This window comes from Culex quinquefasciatus, chromosome 3 (genome assembly GCF_015732765.1).
Source record: "Culex quinquefasciatus strain JHB chromosome 3, VPISU_Cqui_1.0_pri_paternal, whole genome shotgun sequence".
In the NCBI taxonomy this organism is placed as follows: domain Eukaryota; kingdom Metazoa; phylum Arthropoda; class Insecta; order Diptera; family Culicidae; genus Culex; species Culex quinquefasciatus.
The window spans coordinates 195,609,338-195,624,910 of NC_051863.1; the positions used below are offsets into that span (position 1 = coordinate 195,609,338).

At 37.8% G+C, this 15,573-nt stretch overlaps 2 protein-coding genes across 5 annotated transcripts in view; one reads left to right on the top strand and one right to left on the bottom strand.

The window, feature by feature from the left end:
* Positions 1 to 15,573, top strand: part of LOC6038676 (BAI1-associated protein 3) — a 176,842-nt gene that overhangs the window by 98,348 nt on the left and 62,921 nt on the right. For all 4 annotated transcript variants that reach the window (XM_038259949.1, XM_038259950.1, XM_038259951.1 and 1 more), the window contains one exon: positions 10,799 to 10,967. In XM_038259949.1, the coding sequence (XP_038115877.1) occupies positions 10,799 to 10,967 (169 nt within the window). The remainder of the gene's footprint in view (positions 1 to 10,798; positions 10,968 to 15,573) is intronic.
* On the bottom strand, positions 12,031 to 13,535 carry LOC6038675 (37 kDa salivary gland allergen Aed a 2). Its single transcript, XM_038259953.1, has 5 exons — positions 13,247 to 13,535; positions 12,955 to 13,194; positions 12,670 to 12,891; positions 12,425 to 12,610; positions 12,031 to 12,364 (listed from the first exon to the last, which is right to left on the bottom strand). Exons 1-5 carry the CDS (start codon positions 13,289 to 13,291, stop codon positions 12,071 to 12,073), a joined length of 987 nt encoding a protein of 328 aa, XP_038115881.1. The 5' UTR covers positions 13,292 to 13,535; the 3' UTR covers positions 12,031 to 12,070.

The following is a 15,573-nucleotide window of genomic DNA, read 5'->3' on the forward strand; positions in this document are numbered from 1 at the left end:
TCTTGTTTCATTTTTAGTATTTTAATTTGCATTTATCTTGTTTAGTTTATGTTTGTTTTTGGTAGTATTTGGCCTACTTTACCACCTCCTATCATTACATTTTGCCTATCTAATTTTTTCATGTTTTTACAGTAACTTTTTCAATTTTTTGCATATTTTTCACATTTTCTGCTATAAAATGGAACCATTATCATTTAAATTGTAAATAAATGCGTAGAGGCATAGTCTGGGGCACTAGAAAAATTACTGCATACTTCTTTTTACTTAAAATATAGGAAATGTTAGTAAAAAACACAGCCAAAGTTGACCCCTAAAAAAATTACATTTTTAAAAACATTGGCAAAGTCACATAAAACAAGTCAAACTTCAAACCCTAAAATTTTCCAAAATTTTCAAAGTTCTTCTTTCCAATGCTTTTTGAAGATCAAAAATTGGTTGAAAAATGGATTTTTGGCGATTTTTTAAATCGAAGCCCGTCTAGAGGCGGGGTTGGGTTGTAGAGGGTTAAGGATTAAATTTTCAAAAAGAGTGTTATAAGTTTCTTGTGATTTAAAAATATTTAATGAAAGAAAAGCACATCTGCAATACATGTTTGTTAAAATGCTTCCAAAAAGCATTTAAATTCTTGCAATTTATCCTAGACTCTGTTCACGATAAAAAATAAATTCTCGTAATCAGCGATGGCATAATCATCATCAAAAGAAATCATTGGACGTTCATCAAGAGAAAAAATCCGAAGGGAGCACGGCTCTTCTCTCTTGCGCACGAAAGATCGGTAAAAGGAATCTAAAAAAATCATCATGTTGATTATTCGGCGGAACATCTTTTTCACTATTACACTTGCAAGTGTAACGTCACATGTCGAAATATGACCTGTCACATTTTGTAGGTGGGCAATGTGTGTAAACAAAGTGAAATAAATATGTTTAAGTGGTGCTGACAAGGAAATTCACAAAAAATCATCAGCAGATTGATTTTCTTGGAGAAGTTCGGGAGCGATTTTCTTTTGCGTGATTTGCCTCCTCTCTCTTTCGCGGGTGAAGAAAGTTCGCAAGCGAAATTTATTTTTTTGCGATTATTCCATCCCTGCTCGTAATCGTGAATTTAAGATTCACAAAGGAATATAAATTCACGTTTGTAAAGGTGCAAATGCACCATACTCATGAATAAATTCCTTCGTGCTTCTCAAGTTCATGAACATAATTCACGATTACGGAAATTGTTTTTTTTTCTGTGTTGGTCGGACAGCTGATTGATGAAAATGGCCACTTAAAATAAGTTTTTGCAGAAAATGATTTTTTTTTTCAGTGTCAGTGATTTTTAATGTAAAATGTATAACTTTAGAGAAATGTATAACTTTAGAGAAACAAGGTAAACGTCATCGTCATCGTTCAGCAACGGCTGGGCAATGTTTCTATAAGACCCCACCGTCTGGGGCTGGCTGTTGGTGATAAAGACGATAAATCCACTTACCCAGTTATAGGCCGTACGAAATTTGATTTTGGGTGTGTTGGGAATCATCTTTCGTCCAGGTTGCGGTTGATCTCACCCGGTGTTCATGCGTGGAGTTCCGACGGGCGGATCCGGCTTCGGTTTCGGAAGCTTTTTTCCTGCTTTTCCTTTCTTGGAACCAAGTTAAGAAGCTTTCGGGGACCGGAGCAGAACGGCTTGTAACAGGATTAGCACAGGATTTGGGAAGGTCTTGTTTTCCAGCTCGAGTTTGTGTGGAGGCTGGATTTTCTTCCCAGATTTATAATGATTTATTTTCGGGGGCGGAAACACGCAAGATTGAACGGTCTCACGTTGAAGCTCAACCTTAATGGAAATGTTGCCATTAATCAAAACTGTCCGCAATTGAGCTTTAATAGTGGGCTCGTGTCTGACATCACCAATTATGGCCGCCGTCGGGTGCAAATGGAATCCATGACCAGGTACATCAATAAATGTCCCCCGGACTACGAATTGATGGTGATGATTATTTCCAATTAACGGTGACATCTGCTGGAATCAACTGGAACTTGCCCGTCCAGACGTCCCATTTAATCCTAATAAATGTCTAAAACGGGGCAGAGGTGTAGAAAACGGATTGTGTGTCTCCTAATGATGACAGCGAAAATTTCAGACCATTTCACCAATCCCAACGACCCCACAACCACCTTGCTTTCCTCGCAGGATGAAGGTGGAACATTTCCAAGGCACACGATTCACTCCGTCTACGTGACATAATTTGATAGTTCTGGGTAGCCTGTTAACGGAGTTCCTCTCGGGTGACGGTCTGGAGTTATGTTTTGGGTGATCCTTTTCTACCATTAACTTTTTTATTTAAGGGAATTTAAATTTAAAGTTACAGACCAGCTCCAACTAGTCATAATTTTAAAAGAAAATACAGGCAATCAAAAGATTTGTTTTAAATAGGTCAGAAAGTTACCATAACCAATTTCCCAGATTTTTATTGTAAAAACAATATATCCAGTTTTTTTTTTGTTCAATTAAACAAATTATCATTTCAAATCTTATTTGGTATTCCTGCTTCTTGTTTATTTACCTCTTGATAGCAGAAGATTCTTTAACCTTTAAACCTTTAAACCTTTAAAATTTAAAAAAAAAATATTATTTTTTTGGTAATGATTGCAAACTGGAAAAAATGACAAAAAAAAACAAAACAAAAAAACTGATGTTCATTGAACAATGATCAGTTATCTTGAAAGATGTGATTACCGTTTTCGATGAAAAAAGTGTGTACAAAATAAAAACGTATATTAATAACGTATTAATCGAAAAATACTAAGCAAATATTACAACTATTAACAAAACATTTATGTCCGAGTTGAGTTGGACAAGTTGTAAGATAAAAGTTTTTCAAAAATTAACCAAAAATAGAAAAAAACGTTCCAGTTTAAATTTGTTATCGTAAAATACATTTCTGAAAATTTACCACATTAAGTTATGAACGTTTTATAACCTATTTCTTTGAAAAAAATCTTCTTCAAATATTCATAATGGGGTTCATCTCCACCATTTGTGATTTTTCGCTGTTATGATTTATTTTTTTCAGTTATCACAACTTTTCTTTAAACCATTTAGATGAGCCATATATGAAATTTTCAGATCTCTGATAAAAACAAACCAGCAGAGGGCAAAATAATACGATCACTGAAGTAAACCCTCAAATGCCACAGATACTTTTTATTTTTTGCACAATTTTACAAGTCATTTTGAAAAAGAACGTGAAAAAATTGCATTTGAGGGTTTATTTGAGTAAAATCGTATTATTAGGCTTTCAACTATTGCTAGCTTTAGGTCATTTTAAGAAACTTTTATTTTACAATTCATTCATTTTTAGTATTTTTTTAATTATTTTTTTTATTTTTGTTTATCTTGTTTAGTTATCTTTAGCCTACATGGAATTTTTCTTAGATTTCCTGTAACTGTTCGATTGTTGAGTAATTTTCATATTTTCCATATAAACTTAAGGGGATACAGGATGGTCCGCCATATTGATTCCACGACTTGAGTTTTCAAAAGCAGTTTCAAGAAAAACGTTTCTTAAAATGTTCCCTGTTTGGCACACGGTAAATAAGCCGTAGACAAACAATCTATCTAGTTCAAAAATTGATTTAAGTTGCATTGCAGTTTTTTTTAATGACCGACGTCCAGTTTCACCTTAAGACCACCGTAATGAATTCTCAGTTTGAAAAATGATAGAAATGATGATTACTTTTCTTTTTAAGCGTGGCGAGCAAAAACTGGTTTTACTTTACCAAAGATATGTTTTTTTTTGCGAAAATCGTTAAAAATGCAATTATTGACAACCTTATTCCGGATAGGACCACCCTAATTTACAAAGAAACCAACATGGGTCTAATTATTTTAGCCAAGGAACTCCCATACCAGATTTGAGCCTAATCGGAGCACTTTGGATCTGGATCCTGCTGGTTTGACGTAGATTCGCTGATTTAGGAAATACAATTTAATTGAAACTAAAGTACAAATAAATGAAAAGCAATTCATTTAAAACTCTACAAACACAACCAAAATCTTACCTTTCAAACGATTTGGTAGTCACAGGATTAAACTTATCACCCTAACAATATCTGTTCTTCCCGGGACAAGACTCCACGCGGGGGACCCAAAGTCCATCATCTTCCCTTCTGGGGAGGGCATTGATTCCAAACTTGGTCGCCGTCCTTGACATCGCGCTCCTCTGCCTGAAGAAATGCGAGAGATATATTTTTCCCCAGATGGCCGCCCGCCGCGTTGCTCGTTTGTAAGTCTGCATTCCTCAGATTACTTCGGACATCGGTCCGGAATGGAACTTTCTTGCTTTTTTTTCGTCGTCGTACGCCCTTCGCATTCCGTCCCCTGATTATCGAAATGGACGAGAGTTTTACTTTGTCTCTCCCCGAGGGGTTGTCCCATTTTTCTGGGAAGAATTTCCTCTTTTTTGTGGGAATTGAACTCTTTAAGAATTTTAAAGTCGCTCGGCCGACTCAAATCAGAACAAGTTCCGCTTCACTGGAGACGTTGTTTATATGACATCGTATAAGAAAACTAATTTCGTTACACGATACCAATTTCGTCTCAGCCGAATGCCTTCACCTGACATCCCTTCGCGCCATCCCCGCGCGCTGTCTGGTATAGTGACACGTCAGCGAATATGACACGTTTACAACGAGGGCAAGAGAGAGATATATGAAGGAAAAACCACACGTGGTTCGTGCCTGCTCAAAGTCCTTCTTCTTTAAATATCCCACAACAGGAGCAGAATAGAGGTCCTAGTGGTCTAGCGGTTTGGACCTATAGTCGAAGCCTCGGCAGCATCATGTGCCGACCCTGGTTGAGGAGAGCACATAACTTCTTTGACTATAGGAGAAGAACCCATTTTCAACGTAATTGAAAACTTCCATCATACGCCCTTTTCGGTTGATGGGCTCGTACTCAGCATGGGCAGTGGCACAGTACAACATTAATTTTAAGGTTTTAAATGTATGAAGATTGACGGTTTGAAATCTTCTTTGATTAAATTGGATCAATTTACTTCTCCAAATGTAAACAAGATTTTCATGATAATGAAGCAACAAACAACTCTTCAGATTTCTTGAAATTTTTCCTCAAATAAAATGTAGCAAAATGTTTGAACAGTGTTATCAACCTCTCAACTATTACCAACAAGAACGTCAAGTCAGTTTTTCGTCTGCTTTTCGTTCCATCCAATGATGATGATGGTTGTTTTTCTTCCCATCACTCGTTCACTGTGAATTCTATTGTGTATCCAGTATCCGAGCACTCACACAAACACACAAACCTCCCCATTTCTTATATACATTGCATGGGGCACAGTAAAAAGTGTTTTTTATTAATTTCACCTCAATTCATGAAGAAAATTTTAGTTGAATTAAAAACATTTAAATTTACAAACTATGCTACTGTAAGTTACGTTTAAAAATGTAAAACTACAATAATTGTTAACTGTGCTCAAATGGACCCACAACCGCTGCCACACACGGCAGGATGCTGACGACAGGATGTTTGAGTTGCTGTTGCACACGGCCGACAAAGAAAACATAATAAAATCCATTTTCCCCTGCTTTGACATGTTGTGTGAGTGAGTGTGGAGGAGGTCCATCAGCCGTCATCGTCCCAGAGTGCAACAATACGGAAACAGAAGTGTGAAAGTTTGAAAATGGCTTGAAAAAAAAACATAACTCAACATTATTTACAACAAAAAGTTTCAAAACTTAACCCCTTTTAACATATTTCTCCAGCCCCCCTAAATGGACCGCACTGTTGTTCGAGAGGCCCCCCTTTCCGTTCAGATTTGAAAAGAACTCATTTTAAAACAACTCTTTCCGTTCCCGGAGGCCGCAGTCATTGTTGGGGAGCACATTATTCGGAAAAAATATTGCTAAAGTTTCGAAAGCATTCCATTCTCAACTCTTGTGTCCAAAGTGTGACTTGAAACTGCTGCTGGTGCCATAGTTTGATGCTTTTTACAAGCCCCTAACAAGGGCGTAAAAGCTGGTCGGCTTTAGTTTTGTGTTGGGACAACACAGAACACAATCAAATCCTTGTTTTATCTCCGCGGTGACACAGCATCGGAATGTCACGAGTGGGTCCTCGACGATGGGAATTTACATTTATGTTTTCTTCAGAGAAAAAGTGAGAGGATTGCGATGGAGTCCTAGCTGAATCTAGATTTTCTGGCGAAAAATATTTGCTGTTCGACGAACTTTTTTACCAAACACTTTTTAAAAGTTCTAATTCATTTTTAATTGATAAAACATGAATTCAATAATTATATGACATTGCTACAATTTTCGAAAGCTGTTAATTTTTCGGATTTTGTAAACATACAATGAACCAAATTTTGTTAGTATTGGAGCAAAACGCATCAAAAATATTTGGATATGGTCAAAGTTTTCCAAGTGAAATAAGCTCATAAGAAACCAAACCAGTTCAAAAAGAGAATGTTAAGTGATTTTTTTACGATTTCGTAAAATTCATGAATTCGTGAAATTTGCAAATTTCCGTAAAATCTCTTTTCTTTTTTGGCTGTTTTTCGATATTCGATATAAAGATTCGATATAAAGATGTCGAAAACTGTCAAAACTCAACAATTAGATTTTGTGCACCTTGTTTTTGTGAAATTTGTTTTAGGACAAATGTTCTAAAAATATTAGTATTGCTTTTAAGAGTATAAAAAACAAAATATGAAAAATAGGTAATATCACACATCTTGACAAGCCAAGTATGGAACAATTTATTTAGATTTTAAATATCTTATAATGCAAAATTGAAACGGGTAAGATTCAATTTTATATTTAAATGATATTTTTTGAAGTTTCGTAAAGCGAATATTAAAAATAACAAAAATGAGCAAGTTCTTTTTATATATTTTTTTACCTTTATTCTTTTTTTCTTTTTTTATGGTTTTTATCATTCATTATTGTGATCTTATTTATTATCTATTTTTGCAGAATTACAAATTTCACTCTAGATCTTTGCTTTAGTTCTATTCGGTGGATAATATCTTGTTTAGAATATAAAACTAAGCACAATATTTGAAAATCGTAAATTTTGTAAATCATCGGATTAAACATTTTTGCAATCTCACGTGGCAAAAAGTTATAATCTAGTGATTACTAGTTTTTAATAAATAGTTGCATTTAGTGAAGATAAAATTCTCAAAAAACTGCAGGTTTCGTTATTTTAAAAATTTGAATTTCTATGTTATTTAAGAATTTTTTAAGCTGATTTTTAATAATTTGTATAGCAGGCAAAATCTAAGCAAAGCCTAAAGTAAGATAAAAAAAATTATTTCATTTAAAAATGATTTCAAATTGAACGTCAAACAAAACAACTTAATCAAGTTCAAATCGATAGAACAAATTTAAACAAGTTTATAGTTTTCATATGAACCGTTAAAAAGTTCATAAATTATAGAACTTAGACACAACAAACTACTTAAACATGGAAAAAATAATTGTTGGAAATATTGTACACTTTGAATCTAAACACTGTAACAGTAAACATAACATTACAAAAGAATTAAGCATTCAAGCAATTAAAAATATGTATTCAAGTTATGAAAATACTCCTACAGTGAAAAACTAACTTAATCCACCTATGTGGTTGGAGCCTTCCTCACTCATTACCAACAATGGCTGATTTGATGGGGTTGTACACAAATTTCATCTATTTTTTAGATCCGGAATAAAAAAGTACATAAATATCACTTAAGTGACCATATCTCGAGACAGGGTTGCCAGATCTTCAATGTTTTGGACTCGTTGGAAAGGTCTTTTGATAGCCTAACCAACGATGGGTCGGATGGTGGATCCGGACATAGTTTACATACATTTAAGTGAGATCCGGCTTCCAAAAAGTACATAAATATTAATTAAGTGACCATATCTCGAGACAGAGTTGCCAGATCTTCAATGTTTTGGACTCGTTGGAAAGGTCTTTTGATAGCCTAACCAACGATGGGTCGGATGGTGGATCCGGACATAGTTAACATACATTTAAGTGAGATCCGGCTACAAAAAAGTACAAAAATATCACTTAAGTGACCATATCTCGAGACAGGGTTGCCAGATCTTCAATGTTTTGGACTCGTTGGAAAGGTCTTTTGATAACCTATCCAACGATGGGTCGGATGGTGGATCCGGACATAGTTTACATACATTTAAGTGAGATCCGGCTTCCAAAAAGTACATAAATATTAATTAAGTGACCATATCTCGAGACAGAGTTGCCAGATCTTCAATGTTTTGGACTCGTTGGAAAGGTCTTTTGATAGCCTAACCAACGATGGGTCGGATGGTGGATCCGGACATAGTTAACATACATTTAAGTGAGATCCGGCTACAAAAAAGTACAAAAATATCACTTAAGTGACCATATCTCGAGACAGGGTTGCCAGATCTTCAATGTTTTGGACTCGTTGGAAAGGTCTTTTGATAACCTATTCAACGATGGGTCGGATGGTGGATCCGGACATAGTTTACATACATTTAAGTGAGATCCGGATATATGTGAAAACACATTTTTATACATAACTTTTGAACTACTTATCGAAACTTCAATCTGTATAAAACTCGATCTATGGGACCTTAAACCAAGTCGAATGCAACAAGTTCGGGTCAAATCGGTTCAGCCAGTGCCGAGTAACATGAGCTAGTTTGTTGGTCACATACATACATACACACACACATACACACACACATACATACACACATACACACAGACATTTGTTCAGTTTTCGATTCTGAGTCGATATGTATACATGAAGGTGGGTTTACGACGTTTTTATACAAAGTTCATTTTTAGAGCAGGATTATAGCCTTACCTCAGTGAGGAAGGCAAAAAGAATGTGTTTGCTTTTTTTTTGTAACAAAAAAATACTATACATTTATTTATTTTTCATTTCAAGCTATTTTAAGCAAAACGGGCATCAGCATATTTGGAAAATTCAAGAAAAAAAATACTTAAACTTTTCATATCTGTTCGAATTTAGGGTCCAAAATCTCAAAATTTTAAGGGTTTACATACATGTAAATCGGCAAAAATGTCAGAGGTTGATTGAGGGCACATTTGAACTTTTTTAAAATCTGTTTTCAGGGCATTAAAATATACATTTTTATCTACTAACAAAACAAATTTGAATCCATTTGGTTGTATCGCTGCCGAGATTTTTTAAGTTATCAGTTTAAAAAAAACTGATGCCACGATATCTCAACACTGCTTTGACCAAATCGGCTCAAAATTGTAATGAAGACTCGTCAAACTATTCCCGTGTGCACGACGAAGGCCGATATTCAAAAAGTTTATTTAAAAAAGAGATAAAAATATTTTTCTGTTTTTCATATAAAAAATCGTCAGTTTTTGATTTTTGTATTTTTTTAAAAAAGCAAAATTTAAAAATCGGGCTTCGTCATGCACACGGGATATGTCTTGAGAGTCTTCACCTCAAATTTCAGCCGATTTGATCCATCTCATCTCGAGATATCGTGGCACCAGTAAATCAACTCGGTGTTTAGAGAAAATCGTTCACAAAGTTTGACAGGTCGCTTTGCGCATGGCAAAATTTTGATCTTAAATCGTCTCTTGCTCAGTTTAATCAAGTAATATCTTCATGAAACTTTCAGGAGTGATTGAAAATCATCTTTTTAGTGGATTCAATAAATTTTCTGTAACCCCTTAAATACAGTCCAGACTCGGTTATCCGAAGGCATCGGAAAAAATTTACTTTGTATAATCGAAACACGAAAAAAAAGTTTTTCGTTTTTTAATTTTGGTTGTCGAGCTTAAGTATGACCCCAAAAGTACGCTAAAGTGATTAAGATTTTTTAAATTCAAAATGGCGATCAAAAATTGTGGTGATGAAATATTTAAAAATGCTGTTTTTTAGTTTATAGGCAATCCACTATTCAAATTTGACTAAAATTTGGTCGCAGAGCTCGAATTTAATGTTAAAACAAAAAAATACGATTTTTTTCGCTTTCCTTTACGATCGCTTTACAACTCTTTTAAAAATATGAAATTTTAACATATAAAAGAAGTTTAAGAAAATCGACCTAAACTTTAAAACATGGTGGTTGGAACTTCTGATAATCGTCATCAGGGGTGACATTAGGTAGGGGAGATTAGTTCAAGCCTGAAAATAGCATAAAAACTGAAAGCTGAACAAGCACACAGAATATCAAAAAAGGTTGTCGAAGTGCAACTTTATCTTGCTACAAATTCATCTTAAGTTCATTTCACAACCCTATTTAACCCAATTCTAGGTAAGTATGAGGTCAGCCAAAGCGGGCTAAATTTAGAACCCGACAAGTGCCACCCTGGTACGCCGGAAGCAGAGCTATTTATACCCCAAAAGCTCTACATAAGTCGCCTGTTGAATGACCGGAAAGGAACGATCGCACGCAGCACATTCCACTTTATCCCCAGTCCTTTTTTTTGTTACTGGTGTTTGCATGGTTGCATGATTAGAATATTTTCCGTTTCTTTTCAACCCCTTTCCTTGTAGATATTTTCCCAAAGGTTTTTCCCTCGCGCACACAAACATACACTCACATGGTGTGTTTTTGTGCGTGTGAGAGTTTGTATCTACAAAGAAATTTTCTCAGCCTTAGATCTCTCGTCAGTTGCAAAAAATAAAGTACTGTGTGGCACGAGGCAAATTCCAGCCTAACTTTTCACTAAAATACCACTTTCATCTCGTTTTTTTTTTCGTCGTCGTTGCGTTTGAAACACTCCAAAACCGGAAATCCCCCACTCCCTGGTGGATCGCCAGTTTGCGCACTACAAAGAGGAGATGTACCTGCAGGCCCAGCGGGTCTTTAGTGTGTCCGCCGACCGGCACTACCGGCTGCTGCACGCGGCCACCGAGGAAAAGCCCAAGATAATCGTCCTGACCGTGGTCGTGCAGGAAGCGGAAGGCCTCGAGGCGAAGGACGCCAACGGTAAGTAGCGCCAACTGTTTAAACGGGTTGGGTTGTGGGGGGTAATCCCGAGAGATATCGAGATGAAAGGCAAACTCGCACAATGCACCCAAAGCTGCTGCGAGAAGCTCCCGTCGGGATGAGAACGATTTCCGGGAAAGAGACTAAGCCTCGTTTGCTTCTGTTTAAGCTTTGTCAAGTGGGAAAAGCAACACAATTAAAAATGAAACAAAGCCACACGATTGCTGGCCAACGTCTGGACACAGTAAAAATAAAGTTGTTTGAAATACCAATCAGAGGATGTGTAATAGTAGTTTCAAAAAAGTTATTTAAACTTCACATCTGTCAGGGTTGCCAGACTTCAACATATTTTCCTAAAAGATTTTATTTTAATTTTCACGGTGCTCTCTACCCATTTTCAAGAATGGTTCATTCCTAAAAGTAACTTTTATTTCTACCCTTCTGCCAACACACATGGAGGAAGCTCTTTCAGCAGAGAAGAATCATCCTTAGTGCAACAGTTTCCGTATACATTCCGGAGTTTGGCATAAACCAGCCTGCCTACCAAGTCAAAACGAAGCCACAGTGCCTTCGGGGGCCAAAACAGGACTTGTCTGCTTTTGCACACTCTGTCCTGAGTGCGCCGCCAAGAGATCGTCGGAAAAGGCAACAGGCCAAACCAACCCGTTTACTATGGAGGTACTGAGAACCATGGTGTTATTGCTTTGAATAGGCAATTAAATAATTAGTGTCATGTGAGCGAGTGAGAATCTTGGCTCGAGTTGGCAGAGTGTTCTAGAGCAATAAAGTTCCATGATTACACGAACAATATTAATTAATTTAATTTGAAAACTTGGACGAAAGGCCCCCTTTTGGCGTGGTGTGAAACTACGGAGCAAAGTGAGGCCACTAACGGTGGCGTCTTGCCTGGCGCCCCGATGCATTCAATTATTGGCTTACGATGTGGAAAGTGAAGTCCTGGAGGTCCGGGCTTAATGGAATGCATTACGAAATTGAATTTTGCAGTTGCGGGAAGGGAACGATTCTCGGGAAGAAAATGTACCTCGTTGTGTACGGCTTAGTATACGTTATTTTTCTAGTTTAACAAAATGGAAAGAGTTTTCTCATGAAATCACAACACAGTAATTCCGATGAATCTCGTTGACCTTCTGGTGAATTTCGTCCCGGTTATAGCTCGGCACCACATCCCTCAACCTGTAGAAGTAATCACTGGATCGTATCTCCCGGTAGTCCAGTGCATCCTTGAACTGCTCCACAAAGCTACTGTCCAGCAGACATCGATAGTACGACAACGCCTCCGAGCCGGATTCAACCTCACAAAGCACCAAAGTGTTGGTAATCTCATCGTCCAAATTGGTAATTTCGGCCAAATGGAAGTCACGCAGTATCTCCACTACCTGCAAACGATGGATTTTCCTGAGAAATGCAATCAAGACTGACTCGCTGTCGGAAATTACATTCAGAACCTCGTCACGATCGAAATAACGCAATCCGCGGAAAATGCAGTCCATGTGCTTGTGAAAGTTTCGGTCGTCCGGGATGCTGTAGTTGCGAGCAGTGCACCAAATATCCACCTGGTTCCGGTAGTACCTCTTTTCGCAGAATTGAAAATAAGATTGGTTCGGCTGTCGGATGGTTGTTCCCTAAAAGCAAGCGATTCTCGGTAAATTTCCACCCATTTCCAAACATTTATTTTCATTACCAAGTCGGCGTAGATACTGGCTGCAACCTCATCGTCCAACAGAAATAATTGCTTGAACATCTCAATCTGTGGCGCAACGGCAACTGTGAATCCCTCGTAAACCGCCTGACAGTTCCATACATCACTCGTGCGCTCAACACCGGCAGCAAACACTTCAACATCTTCTCTGCTCCAATTGACGAAACTGTTGTACAAATCGTGCTGCAGCTGTAGCTGCTCCCCCTATACAATGTGCCACACTTTACCCCCAAAAGCTCTCAACAACTCAATTAAAACTAAACTCACCCGAAACTTTCCCAAGTACGGTTGCCACAGCTTCAGCTTGTTCAGCAGACAAGCCACGAAGCACTTGGTCTGCTCATCCTCCGCAGCATCCAGCCTCCAGCTGATCCAACCCCTAATCCGATCCAGCCTCGATGAGTCATCCTCCGTTGCCGCTGTCGAGTACTGCTCAATACATCGAGTAAAAATGAACCGTGTCTCCTCGGGATCAAACGCCGGACTCGCCAGGCTCAGCGATTGGTCCTAAAATCCACAAGTTCAGAACACTCATACTTCAGCTATCAGAAGAACCTACCACCGAGAGTAGCAGCAAGAGTGCAGTTATGAGGACCGCAGGCATCTTGCAAAGCTGTGGTGCGTAATCACTGCGATGACCTACACTCAGCAAATGATGAATGTCGACTAATTGTGAGGGCAATTCAATTCATGAGCGATTCCGAGAAACAAGTGCTCACTCTCGCAAGCTGCCCCATCTCTGAGTGTAATCTCGCAATTGATAACAAATCAATATCTCATAAATAACACAATTTCAAACAAATCGGTAAATATAAGCTTACACGCTTGTTCTCTCCGTCGACGTCGAAGCTGCAGGACCGATTGAGCTGGGTCGTCAGCATCGGTGTGAGAGGACAGTGGGACGACTTTAAACGAAATGGTCAAAACATTTATTTTTTAAATTCAATCAAAATTAATCAAAAAAATCTAAATGACGTAAACATGGTAAAAAACGCAAGGGAATATATCTCAAATTGTTTTCAGCTGGTAGAACTTAAAATGATATTGAAATTTTGAAGTTTTTTTGAAAATCTTTCTTTGCTACCTGATTTTTCGGACCGATTTAGAAAGAGGGGGTAAACAAAAACATTGAACAAAAAAAATTTAAAATATTTTGTCATCATCCTTGGGAGGGCTTTGAAAACTCGCCGTTCGCATGAATTAAATTAATTAATTTTTGATCTTCTCGCTTCGGCCAAAGGGAAAACCTTTTTCTTTCTGCCGGGAGCCACAATGTGCTTTGAAAGGTCTAGTAAAATGTTTGACCTGAAACGATGGGGAATGCAGATAAAAGCGGTCCAAACCCACTTAAAAGAACTAACTAGTGGAAGCAGAGCGATATCAATTTTGCAGGATGGTTGTGGTTAACCAATTCTACAAGAGGTTAATTTCCATTCTCGTTTGAAGGGGATAATTCAAGAGACTGATTTTTCATGAATTCCATTTATTTTGAAGAATCGACAAAACAAGTTGTCTGTAATATATTAAATTGAGTGATTCAAATGACATACATTCCAAAATGCTTCCCAAAGGTTACCAATTTCTCCAAGTGGAGGGAGGCCAAACAAATAACATCCCCAAATTAGCATCCTAAATCTTGTCAGATTCGTAAAATTTTCATGATTCCATTGGCAAACTGCCGACGCGTCCCTAAATCATAAGCATATTTCTTCTGCCAAAGGGAAAGGCGGAATTTTGCAATAAAGGTCGAGAAACGTCGTAAATATTTGCCTACTGAACCGAAACGACGACGACGACGTCGATGGCGGCGGCACAACAGGTGAAATTGGAAAATTAAATCAATAAAAGTCCTTGCCATTTCACGGCGGGTGGTGAATATTTTATGATCTTTGCTGCGACGGCTGCAGACATGTATCACTTTATTCCGGTGACAGCTTGACAGAGAAGTGACTCAATAATACGCAGAGATTTTCGGGTTGCGTAGTCCTACGTCAAGTAGGCAACATCCCCTAATGAGCCCTTTTCAAAAATTGAATCTTATTGAAATCGCAAACTTTACAAACTTGACTCACCAGCAAATAAATCGTCGCGACTCGCACGGGAATGCAAATTCAACGGAAACACTTAACATATTTCAGACAACAACCAAGCACCTGGCCTTGGGCTCTTGGTTGGACAAAGTTTCCCGTTTTGTGCACGTTCCGTCCCACCCTATGTAACGGAACGGAACTAAAGTAAAAGTGAAAACATAAATTGTTGTACCTCGTGCTCCCCCTGAATCGCGGCAGCACGGCAGAAGTTAGTTATGGCGCTGTGGAAGGGAAATTCTCTGGGATTCTGCCAACTGTATTGTTACGTGGGGGCTGATTGGGGTAAAGTGGATTCCGACTTAGAGGACTCAGTTTTGATTTTACAAATGATGAATTCACTTTAAAAAATATATAAACGAAGTTGACCTTATAGCTGTCGGCCACCATTGCTGGTACCAACCACTAGTGTCTTCCTTTTTATCTACAAGGACTTCGCCGCCCTGGGCTCCTAAGTGTATGAAAGTATGGCACGGAGCGACGGCGCCGAATACCCATATTTACACAAAGAATTTTAGAGCGCCCGCCGCGGGATTCAAACCAGCGACCTCTGGATTGTGAGTCCAGTGCGCGGTCCGATTGATCCACACGGGCGGGAATAATATAAAAATATATAACAAAAACTAAAAGAGTAGTTTATGCAACAAATTACAAAAGAATTATTTATATCGATTCAGGTGCTGAAAAGTTTAACTTTTCGATACAAGTGCTAAAAGCTCAACATTTTAGCACTAAAATGGATGTGGAAAAATACTTTTCAGTACTGTTATTTTTTGGCGATGCAAAATAGGCCGTTTCG